General features: G+C 39.5%; 1 protein-coding gene across 1 annotated transcript in view; it reads right to left on the bottom strand.

Annotated features, from left to right (window-relative positions):
- med13a (mediator complex subunit 13a) overlaps positions 1 to 24,594 on the bottom strand; it is a 117,390-nt gene that overhangs the window by 2,373 nt on the left and 90,423 nt on the right. The window contains exons 10-27 of the mRNA XM_056247638.1: positions 21,456 to 21,672; positions 19,682 to 19,712; positions 19,302 to 19,423; positions 18,923 to 19,013; positions 18,387 to 18,595; positions 13,685 to 13,884; positions 8,757 to 9,673; positions 8,054 to 8,221; positions 5,965 to 6,188; positions 5,262 to 5,451; positions 4,669 to 5,071; positions 4,294 to 4,513; positions 3,359 to 3,550; positions 2,340 to 2,563; positions 1,896 to 2,038; positions 1,424 to 1,582; positions 466 to 651; positions 171 to 328 (exon numbers count right to left, since the gene is read on the bottom strand). Of these exons, the coding sequence (XP_056103613.1) occupies positions 171 to 328; positions 466 to 651; positions 1,424 to 1,582; positions 1,896 to 2,038; positions 2,340 to 2,563; positions 3,359 to 3,550; positions 4,294 to 4,513; positions 4,669 to 5,071; positions 5,262 to 5,451; positions 5,965 to 6,188; positions 8,054 to 8,221; positions 8,757 to 9,673; positions 13,685 to 13,884; positions 18,387 to 18,595; positions 18,923 to 19,013; positions 19,302 to 19,423; positions 19,682 to 19,712; positions 21,456 to 21,672 (4,054 nt within the window). The remainder of the gene's footprint in view (positions 1 to 170; positions 329 to 465; positions 652 to 1,423; positions 1,583 to 1,895; positions 2,039 to 2,339; positions 2,564 to 3,358; positions 3,551 to 4,293; positions 4,514 to 4,668; positions 5,072 to 5,261; positions 5,452 to 5,964; positions 6,189 to 8,053; positions 8,222 to 8,756; positions 9,674 to 13,684; positions 13,885 to 18,386; positions 18,596 to 18,922; positions 19,014 to 19,301; positions 19,424 to 19,681; positions 19,713 to 21,455; positions 21,673 to 24,594) is intronic.

Below are 24,594 nucleotides of genomic sequence, written 5' to 3'. Positions count from 1 at the left end.
CACTTAAAACCTTAAAAAGCTGATAAAAGTAATCTTTTATTCTATCAGCTAATCTTGTCCATTGTGTCTTCTATTCAAAGTTCATGTCATTAGCCTTTACAAGGTCTTGCAAGAGAATATTCAGATTATTTGTTCCTTATTAGTGGTAAATTAACTTGTCTCTCAGTTACCTTGCTCCCATCTCCTCCATGGGGGTACTGGGATCCAGGTGAGTGAACTGGTGACGTAGTGGGTGAGGCAGGGAGGATGTTTATGATGTCAGAATCAACCAGGTCGTTACCTTCCTGCTCCAGGAGGTCAAAGATGCCACCGATTGGATCCGATCCATCTAGAGATAAAGCAAGGATTGTATAAACATGACATTAAATCTGGTACAAGGGTTTCATATTGCAACATTTCCAAGTGGGACAGAAACACAGGCTACCAAGTAAAATAGAGTGGAGGAAAAAAAGTACTGTCCCTCACCATTGCCGCCGTTGAAGGCAAGGTCAATGTTTTCGTGCGGGTAGTTGGAGCTGTTGACTTGCACAAAGGCAGAGGTGGGGAACACCAGGATGTGTGTGCAAGACGTGTCCTGCGGGGTGCTCAGCTGGGACGTCTGCATGTTCAGAGTTGTACTTCGACCAAACACCGAACCTGTTGACACAGAGTCTGGACAAAGAAAAGAGACAGAAAATATTAAAAATGACAGACTGAAAATGAACTCAAGAGAAACAAGGATTCATGGATGGAAGTACTATTCTTAGCGGTTATTTCCATCAGTGTATCAGGTTTGACTGAAATTGAAATTCACTTTGAATAAGTTTAATTCAATACGAACAAGAACGTTTTTTCCTTGCATAGGTATCCTAGTATATAAAAAACCTGTAGCTCTCAAAGCTATGTGAGTGATGGCCAAAATCCATCAGATGCAATACATCTTGATACTATGACAGAATAAAAAGCTTTTGTCAAATAAAGCCATCGATCTTCAGTATCATCACACCAGCACAGGAATCAATAGGAATGTAGAAAAGTGTTTTATGAGATCGAGACACACACAGGACAGGAGCGTATATCAGATAGGGACAGCAGACACATGCGTTATGACACATTGAGGCTATCATTCACATCCACAGAAAAGAGACGCATGACTACAGCAATGTGGGCCTATGTTTTAAAGCTGAAGTGTGCAATTTTTCATTGTTTAAATATTTCATTCTATTCCGGTTTAATATGCATTTAAGTGTTCTTGAAACTAACTTGGAAAGTTTGAAGAAAAAGAAAAAAACTTTTTTCACAAGTCCCTTTTGTCCCAAAAATGAAGCAAAAACGAACTACCCCAAGTATGCACACTAATTACTGCTAACGCAACAAACTAGCCATAAAAATGAGGACGACAACATGCGCACCATACGGAGAGAAACAGGAAGTGTGATTCTACCTGGCATGATGACAAATGAGCCCTGGGGTTCCATGGCAACTAGGCAGGCGCTAAGGATGCTGGGAGTGTCAGCTGCTGAGATCCCACACAGCCTACAGTTCTCCTTTAGCCTCCGAGACACTGACTGCAGATTCCTTCTGCTCAGTAAAATACTCCAGTCTTAAAGAGGAAAAGAAAACCATAAATTTACTCCCATGGGAAAGAAATGTCCATGTTTGCACTGCAGTGTTAACAAATCTTGTGACTTTAAAAATGTATTATAAGACTAATTTGCTTTGGTCCAGGATCCTGATTGAGCAGTTAGCTTGAAATGAGCCACCTAAAGGAATTTCCTTGAGAAAATGTTTTTTTTTTTTTTATCAATATTAACATTTATGTAGCAACCTTTATTTAAAAGCAATAACAACTCAAATCCAACTGTATTGTGAATATCATCAAGGCTAAAGGCCTAAAAGCATTACATTGGCATTACCTCGCAACTCTCCATGACCTATTCGTCCAAGTCGGCCAATCACCACTCTCCATGGTAATGATGTCATCTGAACCAAACCCAGGCACCACTCCCAAAGCTTCTGTAGGCCCAGCTTCCGGGCAGATCCCTTTTTCCTTCTTGCTCTGTGATGACAAAAACAGAATATTATATAAAACCTCTAAACACAAAGGCTTTAAATATATTTTAAATGTCCTTCATTTATGATTACAGTTTTTAAACCTGATTAGAAATTAATCAAATGTGTAAATTTGTTATATTTAAGAGGTACATTATGGAGATTAAAGTAAAAGTGTTACAAAGGTGTCAGGTCTTTCATTTGTCATGACTAAGGTAGTAATATTTAGATATGACACCTATATGACAGTTAATGCACCACCTATATGTCCCACTATGCTACTGAACACTTGTAAAGTTGTAGTTCACCTGTTGGGTACGTCTATGCTGATGATACAGGTTTCCAGCAGCTCTCCGTACAGGTCCGTGCAGGTGGCCAACAGCCATCTTTGATCATGTGACAGGCAGTAGCCCACAAAAAGGACGTTATACTTCTGAGACGCCTCTCCGAAAGTCTCGCCCAACTCTGTTTGCTTGTCTTTCGTTGGGGCCAGGATGAAAGGTGGCGTGTACAATCGCAGACACTCGGGTCTCTGTGGCAAGAAAGTCAAATGTCAAAATAAAATAGTGATAGAACTTAAGTACAAAAAACAGCAAAGAGGACAAAAGTGAGGGTCTAAGGTCAAACCATCAACCTCAGACTAATGGTGGTCATACCCGTGCACACATCAATATAGCTTTTTCCTCTCTTATAAAATCAATAAACCCCACCAAGTAGTCACATCTCTTTTGTGAGTGGGAAAGGAAGTAGGGTGGGAGAAACAGTGCTAGCGAGTGGAGCGAGAAAATTGGATTCTACAAATAGCTCGGTGAAGAAAGGAGAGCAAGTGGAGCTTTCGGATTCCGCTGCCAAAACATGCAAGCCGGATCCCATTAGGGAGGTCTCATGGAGCTGCCCAAGCAGATAATGGAAAGAGAACTGTTGGGTTGTTCGAGTCCCCTTTGGTTTTGTTCCAGGACAGGGAGGTCAGTGTAACAGTCTCCACACGTCACCGGGTTCTCATACAGCACTGAGAGCCACTAAAGAGCCTGAATGGGCTGCCGGTGCAGGAGCTCTATGGAGGAGGTTAGAACCACAGGCTCTGGGAGCCTCAAATCAGGGTGTTCATTTTGACACAAGGGACTGGCACTTTAACATGGCAGAGCAACAGCTCAGTCAGTCTAAGTTATTGGCTGAGCTTTAGCAATGTAACTTTAAAAACAGGAACACTTTATATTTTTGAGATTTAAGATATTTTGGTGGCTGTCTGAGCTACTCTGTTCCATACAATGGAAAGGCAAATGCTTCAGAATTTATCAACCGATCAAACTGCTGGACCTTTACTCACATCTGGGTTCCTGAGGGAGGTGTCGAGGGCAAGGCCGGGGCCGAAACCCGTCAGTGACTTCACATTGGTGGAGGTTGGGAGGGGTCTTCTGCACTGGGTGAAGACAGAGAAGGCTAGAGACTTGAGGTGTTGGGCGTAGAGGTGCCTCTCCTCACTCCTCACAGGTTGAAGCAGGTACTGACTGGGGACAATCTAAGAACACAAAGTGCACAGATGTAAAACAGTGATTCGTTTCACTATTGTCTTTATATAAATTCTTCTGGTGTCAAAAAGGAAAGAAATGGTAGCAATAAAGTCACACTAGACCAGTGGTTCTCAACTTTTTTTGATTACAAGGCCTTCCATTGTCCACAACAATATTCGAAGGCCCAACAATCAAGTTAAGAGAATGTTCTTCCCACTCTTTTTAAGCAATGAATTTACATGAAGTTTCCAGTTGTTCTTAAATTAACTGGATAAAGATGAAAGATAATTTTCAGAATATTTTGTATTCAATTTCATAACCTGATTAAATATTTTAGAGCTTGGCATAAATACAAACATGTATATTCATTATAAAATGGCCATGGAGTTTTAAGATTTTACATGACTTTTTCCAGATCTAGAAATCACATTCTTAAAATTAGGCTTCCACATATACCCAAGTGTTTCAAAACCATGGGAACCCTGGTTCCAGTTGTTGAGGCAGTGAATTAAAATAAAAATGTATAGATTATTAGCTGCTTTTAATGGTTGTTTTCTCTTACTTTAAAAAATGTATAGTCATCTTGAGGCCCCCTTGGAAGTTTCTGAGGCCCCCTAGTTGAGAACCACTGCGCTAGACTTTTTGTTCCGCTGACTTCCATTCGCATGTATGCAAAGATCATTGTGAAATGTTAAATTGGCTTTTAAAGATGTGTCCACTGTAGAGTATCAGGTAAAGCGGCTGTACCTACCTGTACAAACACAGAGTTGCGTATATGAGCTGGTAGCACCTGCAGCATCTCCAGGTAGCAGCGGAGGAGTCCCATCGTCCACATGCTTGATTGTGACGTCCCTGGCTCCGCCTCCTCGTATGAGAAGGGGTCCACAACATAAATCATGATGGCAGGTGGGTACGTGATGGCATGGGACTCGCCGTCTGTGGGAACTCCGACCTTTTCTCTCTCCATAGTGCTGAAGAAAAATGGAGAAAAGAAAGGGTCTCTAATGTGCTTTTAAAACAAAACCTGAATATTTTAACACTTTTACGAGTTGCATTACAATTTCAGGCTAAATGTATACCTGATGCCACTATTAAGACAGGAAAAAGCAACAAATACATTGCGTACCTCTCTGGTGGTTCAGATGGCCCCTGAGTCTGGCTGTTGACGGCTGAATTGTCTCCAGAGAGGCTCGAGTTCTGGGTGACAGCCTGCTGGCCCAGAGCCCCAGACTGGGAGCTGTTACCTTGGACTCCCATACTTCCATAGGGAGGGAACGAGCTGGGCTTGGCAGACTGGATGCTGCTGCCCTGAGGGCCTGAGGAGGAGGAGGAGGTGTTATTGGTGTTGCCTGACAGGCCTGAGCCACTGTTGCTGGCAGCGCTGTTGTTATTGAGGGCGGAGCCTCCGGAGGCTGTTGAGGTTTGTAAGTTGGAGGAGGATTGCGAGGAAGATGATTGGGAGGAAGAAGGGATAGGGTTTGGCTGAATGAGGAGGGAGCTGTCCAATAGCTGTGTAGCGAGGTATGGAGCTGAAGAAACAGAAGGGACAAAACAAAGATTAGTGAGAAATACTGTTTGATTTATTTTCATGACAACATGAATAACAGAGAGAGAGAGAGAGAGAGAGAGAGAGAGAGAGAGAGAGAGAGAGAGAGAGAGAGAGAGAGAGAGAGAGAGAGAGAGAGAGAGAGAGAGAGAGAGAGAGAGAGATGGTCTTACCGAGGTCATGTCTGCAGACTTGGGCAAACAGCTTGAGCTTGGCAAATGCATCACTGCTGCCACCAGCCGCTTTCAGGAACCAATCGTTGACTGGCTGTTCTGAGTGCTTCTTGGCAGCAGCTCCACCTACCCTAACAATGCCATCAGCATACACTTTGGAGATTGGTCGATGCTGACCGAGCTTACAAGACTGTTGGGCAGAAACAGAAAGAGACCAATAAGAAAGCAGTACAGAGAAAGCCTTCCCTTCCTACAGGGAAACCAGGAAATGCTGAAAGAGTGAACACGAACTATTCATTTTGGTATATCACTTAAAAAAGTGTAGCATGTTATTGCATAGTTAGATTTATCCACAATATTTTTAACATGAGAGTGGGCATGAACATTTTTAACTTGAACATGCAAGGCTTCCAGTGTCAGTCCGTTCCAGTTATTTTGGCAGTACAGCAACACTCTGTTATGCTGATTGATGTTGAAATGTGCTATTTATTATCATATTATTTTAGTTTATTATCGTAATCATAAACACACTGGTTTGATGCGCAAATACTTTCACAGTTTACTGCACTTTGTTATTTACTTATAGCGGCTAATGAATTGGGAAGTCTCACATTCACCGGAAATAGCTTACTTCTTAGTTGAAAAATAAGGTGGATAGTGGCAGACAAAAATCTCAGTGGAACATTAAAATAAAGATTCTCACCTCGTAGACCGCTGTCAACTCTCTGAAGAAGCTCTTTGCTCCGGTGAGGAGAGCATCGCTGTCCGGGCAAAGGACCAGATATCCTACGTCTCTTTGGGAGCCAAAGGGATCAAGCAGTAGCTTCTCCCAGTACGGCAGGCCAAAGGGAGATAGCACCACAAAGTCATACTCATACCCAACCAGGAAGGTAGGAATAGGCAGAGGCTCCGGAGACTCATCCGTGCCTGGTGAGGAGCAAATTAGGAAATAAAGAGAAAGTCAGAGTGACAGGAGAGTAGGGCTGGGCAATATGGCCAAAAAATGTCATATCAGCCGATATCGATAATTATCACGATAAATGTCAAATCTTTATTTCTTTCAAGTTTAAAGGCAGATTTTTGCTACTGAGTGAAAGTTGTACAACCCAGACAATTAATTGTGAACATGACAAACACGTCAAACAGGTGAGCATTTCACAAATTAAAGGGTCATATTTGTTTCAGCAGCAGTCAGTTCTCACCACAGTTTTGAAAAATGCTACAAAAGTGGGCGTGGTGAGCCTCGGAGTGGAGGGGGAAGCGGGGAGGCTGACAACACAGCAAAGACTTCTGATTCAAACTGTTTTATTTCGCATATTAAAAGCATCAAAGCTTCCCACAAATGCAAGCTGCAAATTACCATTACACGCAACACAATATACACATGGTTTATTAAGCTCAATGTAAATTACACAAATACATACATATCCTGTGACAGCTATAATATAGTGCACAAATAAATGCACGCTGTTGCATCTTTGATAACTTTTGAGACTACGTGGTTTTAAGCTGTTTGATCGGTTAAAGGGCCGTAAAGAGCGGTTACACTCACAGTGTGGATGAATCGGGTTTGTGTCGAAGACTAATGATCTACTGAAGAGAACTTATGCGATGCAGAATCTCTTACAAAGAATCCATTTTTGATTCATTAATGCGTCTCTCACTGTTTGAAGAGCCAGTCCAAGGAAATCAACGCGTGCTGCTTTCGTGAATAATTAAGCGAGGCGTCTTCTCATCGGATAAGGACACGCAGTCTCATGAATAATTATGAAACACTGATGAGTCATTGCTGTACTATTGTACAAAAAAAACGTCACATCCTGTGACATTGACACAAAGACGAATTTAAACCTGTTAAAGTTGAAAGCAAAAAGGTTTCAAATTAACTAGTTTTCTCGAACAATCAAAACTAACGGATGGTAACATTGACTTCTATGATGTTTCTATGGTATTTGTTATGAAAAACAATAGCCTAAAGACCTTTAGTATAATACAAATGTACAAAAACTGCTATAGCTTAATAAAAAACACTAATTATAATTATTTTAATGTCTAACATAAATAATATAATACATTTTACATGAATATCCCACATTTCTGCCACAATCCCATGGTATCAGTTATGAAAACAATCCCATGGTTTATTACTACAGTAAATCATGGTGAATGTTGGCAACTTGTGGATTGAAAGCCTTCTAACTGTGTTGTTGTGACTCAATGTTACTCCTGTTTTCCGTTCAATGTTGTTTTCAACGCTGTTTCATCTGGCTTTAAACTAGTTTAAATCAGAAGGCATTTGATTTGTGGTTTGCATGGGAGAGCTCTGTGCCAAATTCAAACAATTCTCACTGGATCTTACAGTGCTCTTTAGTGGTGGTGTGATTGAAACGGTCAGCAAGTAAATGCATTCGCTCTAAGCTCGCGCTGTGGTGTGCTTTGAGCTGATCTGATAAATGGTCTGTGGCGCGGTTCAAACAAACAGCTCTATTTCGTTCCGCTTTTGGCACATTTGCGGTTTAATGTTTCTCATATGCATCAAAAATGGGAGCGCTTATCAGTTAGGAAAATTGGTACTGGCACCAGTGCGATGGTCTGCAACACGCATGCGCAGCATTAATTGCATAGTGCATAACTATTACAGGAGAGCAGTATCAAGATTCCCCCTGACATCAGTTTCAAAGTCTATTAAAAATCTTGAATACATAATTATCCATAACAATAATGATTTGGAACATTTCCCCTCCAAAAATTGTGTGGGCCTTTTTAGTCTTTTAAGTACCCTTGTTGCTCACCGTAAGACCCTCTTCCAGCCATCTTGTGAAACTGCTGCCATGTGAGAGGCCCCTGGACTCCCCAGGAGCGAACGGTCCTCTTCTTCTGGATGGCATCCTGGAGAACAGGCTGGAGAGAGAGAAGAACTCTCAACACATCCTGAGAGCACAGCCCACTCACATCCACCGCTGTTGAAAGAGAGAGAGATAGAGAGAGAGAATGAGAGAGAGAAAGAGAAAGAGAGAGAGACAAAGTTTAATATAGGCACTTAAATCTGTCAATATTCAATATTTATTATCATATATAAACATGAGTAGAATATAGTGATGTACGTAGTTTTCATTTAGCCAAAAACAGAAGTGGAAAAGTTTGCACTCCAAAACTACTTTTGCCGAAACTACTCCAAAACTACTCCATTTTTGGTTGCCGAAATTTCAATGCATTACTAGAACAACACATAAGTGGTAATATTTGGTCAACACTCTTAAAACTGTAAAAGGAAGGACTGGGAACAATTAACTGTAAGACACAATAAGACCAGGAATGTGTATGAAAGTAAGTAGGGTCAATTGTGACCAAATTGTTATGGCTATTTTATATTTTGTTTATGTGATTGTCTTCCTCTTTTTGTGATCATATCTGTGATAATTAATGTACCAGCTTAATGAGAGGAATTGCTTTTTTTAGACGTGAACAAACGTTGAATGTGCTCTAATCTCTTACCGCTGCGTTTGGCCCAATGGTGTAAACACGTGCTCTTCACCAGAGTCTCGTCAACCTTCCCACCGGACATGTTGTCCATGAACTGCCGCCCGTGTTCTAGAGCCAGGTAACAGTCGTTGTGGAAGTCCCTCTCCTCTACACGCACACATGGTGGTACAGTGGCGCCCCCTGGCCCTTGGGAAGACAATCCCTCGGGGTCCAATGCCAGGATGGGGGAGAAGGGATTAGTGCACTGATCCTGCAGGAGAGAGATAAGCTCGTCCGGGACTCGATCCTTGCCTCCACCCCCTGTCTTCTCCAGCGACATGCTCCGTAACACCTCAAAGCGCTTCTCCGCCTCCTGGCTCACATCCGAACCCCGTCCGATGATATCCAGCTCGTCTTCCAGGAAGAGGCCGGAGCCATTACCGTAGCGCCGATTGACAACGGCACTGAAGCCGCACCCACAGGGATACTGGGCCTCCATGTTGGGGTCGCTGATGTAGATGCCCACGTCGGCGCCTTTGATGTTCATGTTGCATACGCAGATGCAGCAGCTGTCGAAGTTGCAGTCCTTGAACAGGTTCATGACAGACTCCGACAGGATGAGGTTGACGTATAGGCTGTGGGCTTCTGGGATGGAGGGAACCGTCGCAGGTTCCACAGAGTTGAGCGGCCTGCAGGTGGAGGGTGTTGAGGCTGGCGAGTACAGGTCCGAGTTCTCATATTTGAGGGAACCTTGTACGCTGGCTGGGCCTCTGGGCGTCCGGGGTGTCCGTGGGGTACGAGGGGTAGGAGCTGAAAAACGAGGAGTGGCAGGGGACGGGAGGATGTTTGCGCCACTGTTGCTGGGCGGGGCACTGTTAGACAAGAATGGCGTGTGGGTTTGAGTGGGTGTATACGTCTGGATGTACTCTTGCTCCATAGCATTGTTTTCACTAGAGTGAAGAAAGCAGAAAAAAAGACAAGAGGGTAATTTGGGCATCACTGAAATCAAGCCCTACAACAAATGAGCGACATTTAAAATGTCGTCAATCCTGTTCTCACCAACATAAAAGATTATTGGACATATATTATGAGCTGCAGTACTGTACTTGTATCCTAAGAAGACCTCCAGGGGGAGGGAGAAGAAACTATTTTTAGACAGACGGTCCAACAGGCAGCTGTGCAAGAAATGAAAGCACAGCTTGTGCCACATGGACCGTGTGTGTGTGTGTCTGTGTGTGAGAATGCCGAGTGTGGCTCCCGGTGGCCTTTAAAAACAGGCAGGCATTTGAAGGTCCCCCATTTGAAGACGTGGCCCTCTCCCCCAGCTGCTGTGGGTTATAAAAGAAGCCTAACTAGCTCTTAAAGGGCTTTTGAAATGACTTAAACAAACGTAGACTTTACAACCAGACTTATCAGTGTCAACGACCATTTGTAACACTACCCTCCTCCCTCTCGATTTCACTGAATTTCTACTGACATCAAATATGATGTTCAAGAACACAGTGTTCTCTTTGCTCTGAGATTAATGTATGAAAAGAACTTTATTGGATTATTTTTTCATCTGCTTCGATATTGCCGCAGTATAAAAACACAATGCATTTAAGCAACGTAACTCAAGCCTAACTTCAGCCTAATAGAATGAAAGTGTAGTTGAGTTGAAAACAGGTTCATAACATCAGATGAAAAAGCAATCCAGATGACAGTTGTTTGAGTGAGGACAGTAAAGAAGATCTGAGATAAGCAGCTTTAAATGTAGGAAAATAAAAGGAAAGTGGCAGCAGATGGATTTGACAGCCTAATTACTAGTGTTTTAACACCTGTTCTACGCTTTTATTCTCAATTCGCCATTACTAAGAACAAAAGGTGTGCACTGATTGTACAGAACATGAGTTAGTACTTACAGTTAGGGTTGTAGCGGTATGAGATTTTCACGGTATGATAACAGTCTCCGAAAATATCACGGTTTCATGGTGTATACGGTATTAAACAATCAATTATTATTATTATCAGCATCATCAGTAAATGCTTTATTATAACAAACCATTTTTTTTTTGTTTCTGCTAATTTCAATAATCAAAAATCAATCAATAATCAAGATTTTCCGCATGATCGGCCCAGACCAATAAACGGCCAGTCAGTCTCACGTCTTACCGATTCCAGGCCGGTCCGTTTTGTTGCCAACGGCACAGGGAATAACGTCAGGTGCATGTTATCACTCTATTCTCTCTGACGGCAGAGTGACACAACCCGCCTCCTCACACTCACTCGTCTCATCACTTGTCTGTATTGCGCATAATTTTACTAATCCCCACAGGTTTCGCGCTCACACGAAAAGCAAACGGACCACTGATCTATATAAGTGACGCTCACAAGTCGCCTCTCAGTCTCAAGCACTTTGTGAGTCGCAAATACCAAAATGAGTGGCTTACTGTGCTTATAAATGGTCAAATACACAAACAATGATGTTAAACAGTAAGTTTTGGAACCTAATTAGTTGAGAAAGATAACGCAAGTTGTGTAACAGTATATTGGATCCGTGCATAAACTCTTAAAGTGACAGAAGTTAAATATACCTGCTGCTGTCTGTGTTTTCAATGTTAATCAAAGAACAAAAGACAAAGAGAAAACCACTCACTGATCATTAGGGCTGAGCGATTTTATCGATTCTGCGATATAAATCGATATTTTTTCTCCCAAGAAAGTATCGATTTTTAGGCCGCGAGTATCGATACATAAGTCCCATTCAAATCCCCCGTGTTAAACCCGTTCGCGTTGCATGAAGAGTGATTTGGTCAGCCAGCCGCTAGTGGCCAGCTGCGCGCGTGCATCGATATTGACGAAAATCCAGCTGTATTCAAACAACAACTTAGCTCTCCTTGTTGGCTAGGCTCCTTGCATGCTGGCTAGTAGCTTTTTTTAAAGCTGGGTCTCCGAAATTGACAGCGCTGTGTTGGACAGATTTGTGCAGCGGTGTTCCGTGAGTGAGAAAGTGCGCGAGGTACGGATGAGTGTGTGTGTGAGAGAGAGAGAGAGAGAGAGAGAGAGCGAGAGCGAGGTAGTGCTGCGTGAATGCGCTGCGGCGCTCTGCAATCAAATACGATTTTAAATAGGCTTAGTAAAAAAAAAAAAAATGTAAAAAAAATCGTATTCGGTGGTGGAAAACGCCGGCTTTAGGCGCATGGTGAACGCGATGGAGCCCCGCTATCCTATTCCAACCCGCGAACACCTCATCAAGGTTTGCATTCCCAGGCTGTACACTCAGGCAAGAGCACACGTCAAAGCCTCCCTGGCCAGCGCGGAGAGAGTTTCCCTGACGTGCGACGGCTTGACCTCGCGCACAACTGAAGCACGTCACATGTTCAGTGTCAAGCTAAAAAAGCTGTCAAAGAAAAGGCAGTGCAAAGAAACTGTTCACAACAGGCCACTTGCTGCACCTTTTAACTCTCCATTGAAAAGTAAATAAAGTGCAGTATTGCAATTAACAAAGGCTTATAAGCTACAGTTTGCACTGTTGTCTTTCAATAAATAGAACTAATTTTCTCTACACATATTTGATTCATTTTGTCCAGCATTTGCAAGCTGTACTCTCTGCCCAGTCAGAGACATATATTGTGTAAATGATGTTTTCAGTTTTCAGTTCAATTAATTCAATCCAAGTAAATGGAAGACTCACAAGATGTCACCAAAATCACTCTGTCCCCTTTAAATCTTTCAGAAAATGATGTAAGTGTATCGAATTATATCGAATCGTATCGTTGGCTGAATATCGTGATATATATCGTATCGTCAGCCGAATATCGTGTATCGTATCGTATCGTGAGATTAGTGTATCGCTACAGCCCTACTGATCATGACTGAATAACTTTTGTAATTAGTTGTAAGCATTCATCCATGTTTAATTTTTGCAATGAAGACTATCCCGTGTTATTTTGAATTTGATTACTTTTATTTCTGTAGCATTTCTTACCTGTATACTATATACCCACCTGAAAAACTTAAAGCTGTGTTTATTTCATATCTCTCTTAATTCTACTGCATTTATTTGTGCTATTGTTTGTCTTATTTGTTTTTTTTTTATTAAAAAAAATTTGCATTGAAGAAAAGGATATTTTTGTTTGTATATGCTGTCAATTATAGTTCTTTGAAAGAAAATCAGACTCGGCAGGTCACACTTACAAAAAAAAAAATCAGAAATCGGAATTGGCCAAGAAAATTGCAGTCCGTGCATCTTTAACAAATATATTATCAAAAAAGATGGTGATCAACTAAATGCATAAAAATAACAATTTAATTAATGTTTTAATGTAATCAAATAATAAATGAACCCATTGACTTGATCCCATAACCAACATTCTTTAAAATATCCTCTTTTGTGTTCAACAGAAGAAAGAAACTCATACAGGTTTGGAGCAACATGAGGGTGAGTAAATAATGACAAAATGTTCCTATTTGGGTGAACTATCCCTTTAAATAATGTTGTTGTTTTTTTAATATATTATTGTTGTTATTATTATTGTTATTATGAGAAGTCAATTATATTGTACTATAGCAGAGTCATAATTTCTTAAGGTTAAACCGAAAATTTATTTTGACGGGTTGTAGCGAAGGCCTTCGAGTTTCAGTGTATTTGACAATAGTTTTTCTCAAATAAAATTATGAAATGCACATTAAGCGTTCTCTCAGAGCAGCTCTGGATATGTTCATGTGTTCACGTCTTCATATTGTGAGACAGCAGGTGCTGAAAACACCATGAGCGTCACGCATTCTTGAGTACGTAGTTCCATGAAACGGCACAGCTCATTCCTTCACACAGACGAAATATGAACCAGACATTTCTTTGTGAGACCTTCTTAGTGCATACACAAGTCTGTGTAAAGATATATATAAAATGGCTGAGGTTGTTGGCTCTGTTGTGTTGTTCATTCAGTGAATTTGTGCGTCACCCCAGATGTGAAACTCACCCATCCTTGCTGAAAAGGGACATAGCAGGTACAGAGTTGAGTAGCTCCAGTTTTCCCACAGTCCAGCTGGGCCTGTAAACACACTCATCAGGCAGTTTGATAGGGGGCAGGCACTGACTAGGCAAAGACTTCAGGGGGGCAAACATGGAGCAGCCTACAAACGGTTGACAAAACTCGGGCTTGTACACAAATGAGAAGTCCTGAAGAGAGAGAGAGAGAGAAAGAAACAAAATGTTAAATTCGCTGTTGTATAAGTCCATATTCTTCAGCAATACAATAGAAATGACTCTCACAAGAAGCACTCAAATGAGTAAATGCATTCAGGATGCTCATAATTAACTGGTTAACCGACAGTAAGAATTTTGACCGATTAATAAGTCGTCAAGTCACCTTTAATTATATAGCGCTTTATACAACACAGATTGTTTCAAAGCAGCTTTACAGTGATAACAGGAAAATGATGCATTTCGGTTGATGTTCAGCTTAAAACCCCTTAAGTGTCACGGGCCCACCGGTGGGCCCAAATACTTTACATTTTTAAAACAGTAATATCCTATACTAAACCTAAACTAATCTTGACAAACTATATATCATTTGAAAGCTTACACTCTCTAGTTTCCATATTTGGTGATTGATTTTCAAGATAAATTACAGAGGAGCCGTAATTTATCAATTTGCAACAATAATATTTTCATACTCTTAGACCTTTATTTTGAAATAGTGATGAACATGAAAAATCATGAAAGAAGGGTAGAAACTTCAGTTTGTTTTTATGCCAAGAGTTCAAAAGATAGCATCCATTCAATTATTTAAAAAAAAAAGGTCTGAATTTTTTTTTTTATATAAAGAAAAAAATATATGATGTGGCAGGAAGCTAAAACGCACATGCGTGTTCTTTTTATGTTTCTTAGAGGTTGAAATCATATCAAAATCTGCCAAACTTCTCATATTACTTCTGAATAGGATGTCTACTTCATAAATTGTATGAAAATTGTGGAAATAATGGTTCATATCACTCAAAACACATATGGAAATGGAGGCGCCCTTATATGGGCAGTAATGGAGTCTGGTTGTCATCTAGTGAAAAAGTTTGGTACTGCGCCCAAACAAAATCTTACTGAAAGCTCATTTTTTGAGATATCAACCTAAAATTTGAAACACAACTTGTTCAGATTTTTGGCTTTGATTTATTTGCAGTTTTAGAGTCGCCCAGGTTTTGAAAATATATATTTTATATAAAATATGAATAATTAAATTTTTTACATTGTACATTTTCATAAACTCAAACTTCTATAACTTTTTTTCTGTTTCACTTTCTTAATTTATTTCACTTCTACAAAAATCTGCCAAATGTCTTCTTTAAAACAAGACCAATCTTACGTCTATATTCCAAAGCATTCTTGAATTACAACCATTTAAATTCAAAATGTGCATTTTCATGTATATTCAAAAAAAGGGGGGTGACACTTAAAGGGTTAAGTCAGTTGTTGATTTAGTTAAATGGTTTAAAAAGTCATTTAAGTATTTTTTTATTTTTCAAGATATTTTAAACAATTTGCTGCATTGTAAAAAAAAAAAAAAAACGCTACGCATTTAAAATTGCGTTTTTGAGAGAAAAATGTATGACATTCAGAAATGATGTAAAATAAAGCAAAATGTTTACACATATTATAAATACTATAAACATAGCTATAGGCTATATTTTAGTTCCCCTTAATCCACAACAAATCCTTTAAATTCAACAGTATTCAGAAAAGAACAAGGATGAAAAATAAAGTAGCTATATTAAAGTCAAGCCAAAAACAAATTAATTTAAAGCAAAACTGAAACAGAAACGGCATTGGGCTCAGATAGCCTATCCATTTTCGCAATGTATCTGGATGCTTAACTTTTATTTTTTTGTAAACTAGAATTTGTACTTCACTCACGTTCCAATATCCATGTAATATCTTTCACATGCACAAAAATGTGCTTGGCCACGCTGAATGGCACATACTGTACTACGAACTATTTAAATTGAGCAGTGTAACTTTTTGTATGTTTGGTTAACTGTATTTTATTTTGATGATGAATGATTAGCAATGCTAGAACTGATATGTTGTGTGTGTGTGTGTGTGTGTGAGAGAGGCATCTGTGTGATTCCTTGAATTGTTTATAACAGCAAAAACTCTATCATTTATGGTCATTCAGGTAAGGGTAAGACATCATTCTAAACTGTAAAGAGTTTACTTTTATTTGTGTACACACAATAAAAACAAATCATTGTGCTTTTGTAAAATAAAGAAAAGAAACAGGATGCCGCGCGGTTCTGCCATCTCTTTTTCCTTTCCGTGAACTTGTTTTGGGGGTGCGCCACAAAAATGAGCCGAATCTCAGCATATACTACTTGTCGCAGTTTTCTCTTTCATTTTGTTAATCTGTTAATTATTGAAGTGAAATATATTTAGCGTATAGGTCTATATATTCCTTTTATACATATGATTTTATTATGTTTTTCTCCATTCACAGAAACACTGCAGGTGTGTGATAATACGATGAATCCTCATGTTCTGTTGTTTATGCTGCTATTTACACATGTAAAACTAAACACCTGGGAATTTTATTGTATTTTTTGTTACTTTTAATTAGGGCTGTAACGATACGCGATATAAAACCGAAATCGCGATACCCAGATCCACGAACCTGTATCACGGTGTGAGAAGGCAGAATCGCGACACACCCCTTACAACTCCCAGAGTTATCCTTCCCGTCCAGATCCAATGCTACCACATCTTTAAATTACTATTAGTATTATTTGAAGTTAACATTATAAAATGCGTAGACCTACACCACAAAACTATTGAGGATCAATTAAATTGGGCAATTTCAGCATTATGGACATGACATTTGCAGTCAAAACTTGAAATATAAATTCTCAGAAAATGCATTTAATACCAATATATTGAAACTTTTGTTTATATAGGCATTAGAACAATTTAAGTCTACACATGCATTTTATATTTAATATGAGGGAAATACAGATGCGTTACGGACGTGACACAAAACATCTTGAACTTTTAGGTGGCAAAATATTATTTGAGTAATTCTGTGAATTACACTGAACAAACCAAAAGTAACAGTACTACCCACCGGATGAAGAAAGGTTGGCTCTCCCCAGAACATAAAATATTCATTTTATTTTATTTTTCGTGTTCGCATTTATAAGAAAAAAACGGACGTGACAGTTCTCTCAAAGCGGCAGTAAAACTTTCACAGAAATCTCAAACAGAAAGCACACAGCCTTTCTTTAAAGTGATTTTCATTTTGAATTAATTGTATCTTAATTTTAATCGATGTTTCATCAACCAATTACCTGGATTTAATAAATAAGTAGTAAATATAGCAGACAATAGATAATCACAACACGGAGGCGCCGGCGCGTGAACTGGAGCTCGTCTCATAAATGAACTGAAACTCAGCGTATAAGGTAGACTACTTGACTCACAGACCTGAGAAATATATCTATATTGAAATGTCTTTTTTTTAACAGGACAATTCAAAACGAAAGAAAACAGACTGCTCTAGCTGCTTTTGTAATCCGTAGCCTATGAAATGTGTATTTCTCTCTGCGCGTTCACTGCGAAGATCGCGAGTCAGCATCGTCAACTTCATCTTTGCAGCCAACACTGACAGAAAACACTTGTTTATTAATAAACAATTAAAAATGTCTTCTTGCTATATTTGACATTCATAATCATTACTTTTGCCGGTTCTTTGTGACAGCTTTTAGGTGCTTTATTGGCTGCGCCACCCTTACATGATGTTACATGAACGCTTCACCACCTCATCAGCACTGAAAACATGATTTTTTTATTTTGATATTATTTGATATTCTATAATTAAATACTCAGTGACTCATCCCAACCAACTATTTTTTTTTTTACTTGTAAGCGTCTTTTGTGAGCTAGTTGAGCTAGTTGAAGAACGTGAGACAACATGCAACCAAGAGATTGCGGACCCTCCCAATACATTTAAGTCAGCAGTATCCAGTATGACAACATTTCTGCTACCCGGTGGAGAACAAGGATAAAAATCGTGTAGTCGACAAGACCCACACAATGTGCCGTAAGTGTTTTTAGAAGCTTCCTCAAATGACCGGCAACACGTCCAACATGCAGATGCTTATCCTACGGCACCATGCCGAAATCAATTTAGTTGGAACACAGAAAACAACCCAAAAGCAGCAGCCTACACTGCTTAGTTTAGTATAATAATTTGTATAGTTAATATTGTTCTTTGGTGTTCAGTTTATATAGGGTTTTCAAATGTTATTTAATACAAATCTTTTTTCTTTCTCTCAAAATCTCTTTTTTTCCACCCCCATGCCCCGCCCCCGTTATAGAATCGTGATACGAATCGTGGGTCAAAAAACGTGATACGAACTGAATCGTGGGTTTGGTGTATCGTTACAGCCCTGCTTTTAATGGGTCACAGACACTTATTCATTCCAATTTAATGTAATTCTAATTTAACATAATCTTGTCTGTTAATGGTAAACAAACAAGAACAGCTGTGTCCCTGCAAAAACAAAAATCCTAATATTAAGCATGAAGGGCATTCTGATTGGCTGTGATTGTGTCATTCTGCAAAACATTTCGCTTTCTGTCAGGACAGAAAAACGACTTGACGCTGGAAACTTGTTGTACTGCACACAGCATCTCACCTTGATTTCAGAAGGTTTGGGGCTGCAGAAACTCTCTTCCACCTCGATTTTAAACTGGCCACCCAGAACAGTAGAGCCATCCAGAGTGTTGAGGCCAGAGCCAGGCTCCATACAGCCATCTTTACTGCCCATGTTCATAGGGGAGTAACCCATGATGTGCTGCTCTAGAGACGGAGGCGTAGGGAACATCTGGTGTAGATCAGCCGTGCCTGAGGGAGGGATGGGCAGAGAGAAAGGAGGAAGATGCATGAGGCAGTACATCCATGAGAAGTATGTCGTTTCAAGTCATCTCATGAGCCTATTTCCTACTTATTCTTGTGGAAAACAAAAATAATTATTGTCAAAATCTATACAAAAAACTTTTCCAATTGCAATAGAAAATGAATACGCTGCTCCCTCTCAAAGAAATATATGCATGATGTCCCTGCTTGTCTGCGTGCAACATAAAAGTTGTCACAGTGGCCAGCAGGGAGCAGTATACAGAGTTCAATGATGAAGTAAAACTTGTATATTTATAGACAAGAGTCTGTGCTCACTTATACAGGAGACAGGGTCCAGTGTGGCTGGCTTCGACTCCTTGCTGCCAAACTTCTCATCTGCTCCATTTACAGCTCTCCGTGCTCCAGGCTATGGAGAAATACACAAATTAGCCAAAAATCAAAACTATGATTTCATTCAAATTACAGCAATTTCTCTAAAGAAAATACATTTCCATTACAACATAACCTTATTTTCCAATAGCAAAGCTTTAACAGTAATTATTTTGAGTACAGATGGTATATTTCTACTTCTAATAATGTATGGCGATGAACTCTGAGTCCTCGCGTCAGATTGTGATAAAAATTCACTGTGATGCAAAACCATTCAGGGGAGACATAATAGAAAGAGAAAACAGAAATACGGCTTGATACTGACTGTTTGTTCATCCTCATCTGAGTTGAAGAGGTTGTCCAGGTCTTTGATGGAGACTGCCAGGTCTGAATCATGTATGAGGCTGGTGGAAGTGGCCCGGTTATTGGCCGCAGCCCGCTGAGCATCTGAGCAAGAGAGAAAGAGAAAGAGCTTAACACGGTCCTGTTCTCCAGCTTTATCTAGCGTAACCACAGCCTGGGCTTGAGACCACATCAGGACAAGCCCTTTCCCTCACCAAGCGAACACATTTAACCTTTATGGGCAACAATACACTAAACCGGCCCAGGCTGTCAACAGGAAAACTATTTCAAATAAAATAAATGGACTCAGGGTTTGAGAGGGTTCATGAGAGAGTCACTGGAGTGTAACAAGACAATCCTTACCATCTGATAGAGCAGCACTGCCATCTTCTCCCTGCAAGAGAGCAAAATAAAATAGGAAATGTTTCAAAATGTAATATATGAGCCACAGATACACAAAGTTTATGTTAGATTATATATGCAGGGTCCAAAATGTACTTTCTGGCACATATCAATGGCAAGTAAGTTGAGAAAAACCAAAACATTTACACTTTAAAAAGTGGAAACCTGCAATAACCTTAAAGAGCTATTTCTACTCTATTTAACCCATAAAAATAGTTTTGTTGGTATAAATTAATGTATGTTAAGTATAATGTAAGGTGATGTTAAGTAATATTTTTGAATTGAGTAAAACCAGTTAAAATGTAGATACCATCTTTTACCATGCTTTTACATCAAGTTACCATTTTTTCAGTGAAGTCGTCAATATTTAAGAATCGAGAACTCAATGATTAACTTCCATAAAACACAATAAAACAGTCCAGAGTGCATCAGTTCATGATCGCGTTAATTAATCACAGAGAAGAAAGTGACCAATCAGAAAAGGTGATGGTAAAAGAAGAGTAAAAGAGTGACAGCTAAGGAGAGAAACAGGAGACAATCAAAGAGAGGGAGGGAGGAAGGGTGGAAGTATAATATTATTTATACTTTGCCACCAAATTAACCAAATCTTCCACGCACAGCATAATAAATAACATTGTAATATAAGATAACAGAGCAGGCTAATGGGACAGCAGCTTTCCCCTCAGCACCTTAGAAACCCACCCCAGACCCTTAACCTGCCCCTCATGCAACCTGCACCTCCCAGAGCCACCATTACAATGCAACCCGCACGCTATGCGGAGATTCATTTCGCCATGCATAATTTCATTACGCTGCAGGCCGTCTCTCTGCATAAAGAGTGTAATCTGTTCCTCCGTACACACACTTCACATCCTAATGACCAACTCCGTAATAAACGCCTGTACGTGCAAATCACTCCGCCCCATTATCGATAGCAGAACCCTGGGGTGGAGTACAGGAGTTAAGAAGCCAATTTTCTATGTAGACTGTATTTTAAAACAAATGAATGCCGCTGTGTGTATGTTTATACATAACATAGATACACATGTGCGCTATAAGCAATGAGGTTGTTGTACCATATGGCCCAAATTACTTAAACCTCTCCTGTGACTGCAAAAAGAGGCTATAAGGTACCAAGACAAACAAATGACTTGTAATTCTGAGAGTAGGTACCAAAAAAGCTCTTACAAAATGATAGAGTAACAGAATACAGAAGGACAAAGCTGATTTTTGTTCAGCCTCCGCAGCTGCCACAAAAAGACGCTAAAAGTATGTGTGAAAATCCAACAGGAATGGGAGAGCCTGTCTTCGCCCCCTCTATTCATGCTCTCTCCTCCACGTTTGAGGGTGTCAGATGCAGATCTCAGATGGGAATCTCCCATGAGCTGAAGATAGCAGACATGATGCCAGCACATTACACGCTACACTGCCAATGGAGAATCTGCAGCATCTAAAATTCCTTTTCACAGGGAAAAAGAGTCCATGTGAAACAGGATTCACAGCCCATTTTACTTCCGTAACATTGCATATTTCCAAGTGAAACTGAAACTAGCTTGTAAAAAGAGAAAAGCACCTTTACTTTTACAATACCGTACAAATGTTTGGCAAATAAATGCAGTTTACAGAATAAGATGTCTTTCAAAAACATTCAAATGAAACTTACCAACCCTTAACTTTTGAATGTTAGTGTAGCCATAAAACTAGTGCATTATAGGATTATATCAGTGTCGCTCACCTTGTGTTTCTTCCCTGGTTCTCTATCTCCCCCTGCTTTGTCTTTCTTATCCGAGAAGGTGAACTTAACATCTCCGTCAACAAAAGCGTATGGGTCGACCTCAGGCTCATGGTCGTTGCCTGTAATGGCTGCAGCAAGATGCTGATTCTGTCGCTGCAGGTACGTTTGGAGACGTTCATCTGAGACCTTGAGCGGCCTTTTGGAGGCAACCATTGACCTGGGCAAGGCAAAAAGAAAAATAGGTCAAACTATGACTAAAATAATATAACACTGCATGGTATATACCAATACACTGGCAGAAGGTAAATATATCATCCAGATCAAGTGGGCAATAATTATTTTTCAAAGAAATTAATACTCATTTTATAATACCCAAGGACCACATATGCTCCTAATTTGAAAAATTAAGAAGTTTATGGGGCACAATGAAATTGTATTAAATTATTTTTCTTAATTAAGGGATACGAGGACATATTTACAAGCAAAATTATTTTATTTATTTGAAACTACACTTTTTTAAATATTTCTGCTTCAAACTGCATTTAATAATAATTTATATTCTAAACATTGAACAGGGCTCGAAATTAACTTTTTTACTTGGTAGAACCGGTGCTCCCAAAAATTTAGCGGCACCCACCAAAAAATAAGAAGCAACACAACTACAGTTAATATATATTAAAAGATTTATTTTATCTAAAAACAGCACGTTTTGTAGAGAAACAAAAACGAAAGTGATGCCCCGATCATGATTTTTAATTGCAGATTCCAATTTTTTTTACAAGGAAATTTGTCAATTCCGATACCGGTTGAAGAGTTTTGTTTAAGCAAACTTATTTGTTGTTTATTTGCTCTATAACAGGCCAAACTGGCCTTAAAAATAACATACATCTGTAGCCATTTGAAATGCATTTTAAATCACGATCCAAACAAAGATGCTACACACATGTAGAATGAGCAGTTGTTTTTTATTTAAATTAGATTGCATAATTTTCAAGACTTAGAGCAAATACAGAATGGTCTGACTTTTGCTTTTTTAAATTGTGCTACATAAGACACACCTGCACAAAACAAAACCAGACTGATTGAATGAATAAAATTGTAAATTCACTTTCTGAAAGCAGGTGGCGCTTACGGAAAAAGAAGCGTTTCTTTGGGTACCGCTGTTAACAAAGCAGCAGCGCTTATAAACACTACTTTATACGGAGGTAAGAGGAAAAGAAAATGCCATCAAAACTATTCTGAAGTCAGTCAGTTCCCTTCAGAGATACATTCATATAAACCCCCACCCCCATTCAATATTTATATTTTTCGTCCTATATTTCGCATCGCGAACAGTGATCTTGCTGTGCCTGGTATTTTCTCTGCTCCATGTCTGCGCTCTCCTCTTTGCGTCCGTCTTTAACGTGTTCCGTCTCTGGCCCGTGTTAACGTCCTTTTAACAGACTTCGTAATGTTTTCACACAAATGACATTCTGGGAAATTATTACAATGCAGTTTGTGTGCAAGTCTGGAATAGAGTTCAGCCAAAATTAAACTAAAAACCAGCCGGTTGTCGATCGTGTGTTTAGAGCACAAACTATTGTTTAGAGTTTCCGATTTATGGCCGGTGAGGTGAAGAGATGAGTTCCACCAGAGAAATAAGTCCCATCTTAAGTGGGATAACGCCCATCAAGTAATATATTTATTTGTAAAGCGCTTTTCACAGTACACACAGCTTTACAGAAAGACAAACAGCTATTTTATAGTAAATTAATTGCATATGTATAAGCTAACTAAAAAACGAGAAATGTTTAATTTCACAATCAATAGCTTTGGTTACATACTAGTATTTGAAACATAAGTTAAAAGACATTAATGGTCGTTATAACGTAGATCAAACGACTTCTATAATAAAGTGACTTTGTCGTATTTGTAACCAGGCACTAAAGCGATTACCCATAAAACGTGCTTTGAACCAATCGGATAGCTTGGGTCCTACGGTGGGACTCATCTCTACGGTGGGATTCATCTCTACGGTGGGACTCATCTCTTCACCACACCGGTCGACCGATGCATCTCTAGAAAAAAGGTCGCACCACAACAATTATTTGCATTTGCACAAATGCTCCCAAATAAATTTTGAGGTCACACAGATTCAATTTCGGGAGTATATGCGAACAAAATGGTTGCAATTTGTCTTGTTGAATTAAGTGGCTAGAAAAAGAAGACTTTTTTTTTTAATTACAAACAAGCCCAAAATACAACGGGACTCTTATTTTGAAATTTCTTCACTACTTCAAGCTGCTCACTCAAACATATGAGGGAGCTAAAATATGCAGTCTTACAAGCATTTAAAACATATTACAATACAACACCATCGAGTAAACATAGTCATAATTCATCAAAAGTAAATCATAAGCATTTGACAAATGCATGGTATTCATTGATCGCGAACTGCTCTGACAAGCGAGCCTGTAGAATGCGCAACAGCGCCGCGATTTGACTTTGAACGTGGAGCGCTCACATTTTTAAATTAAATCATTGACAATAACCACTTTGAGTCATATTGCAATTCCTGTTTTTCACAGACATCTATTTTAAGTCAAATCTTTTTGTTGCTGCAAATGCAAGTGAAAAACTTGCACTGTAGAGCCCTGAAACCTATATTAGTTAACAATGAATTATAATGCTATCTACATGTATTAAGATTAGGGCTGGAACGATGCGTTGATGTAATCTATTACGCAGATTATGCAAATTAAATTATTTAGATCGATGTCAGTCTCATATTTTGTGCTTAATATTGTGCTTGTTTTTTACGAGCTGCCGTGGCTGCGAGGCTCAAACGTACTCTCTGCAACTCTGTTACAAACAAAGCATTTAATGCTGCTGTTGGTTATTTAAAATATCTAATGGATGAACTTGCGCCTTGATTGAACACAATTAATTACGCGCCGTCGATCCTGGTAAAACTTTGCGGTTTTATGGACACCGCCATGTTCAACACTACATGCTATGGTTAGCGCTATGATGAGTTCGAATGCGGTTGTGACTTCAGCTGTTTGATCATACAGCTGAATGAACATATTCAAACAGCTACTTTAATCTCCTGACTGAACAAAACATTTCAGAATTCACACTTGTAAGCAGTTGCTGCTGT

Source organism: Rhinichthys klamathensis, unplaced genomic scaffold (genome assembly GCF_029890125.1).
Source record: "Rhinichthys klamathensis goyatoka isolate OS25496 unplaced genomic scaffold, OSU_Roscu_1.1 h1tg000050l_1, whole genome shotgun sequence".
Lineage (NCBI taxonomy): Eukaryota > Metazoa > Chordata > Actinopteri > Cypriniformes > Leuciscidae > Rhinichthys > Rhinichthys klamathensis.
Note: the sequence above shows the minus strand (reverse complement) of the source record. Positions and strands in the feature narration are given on the sequence as shown.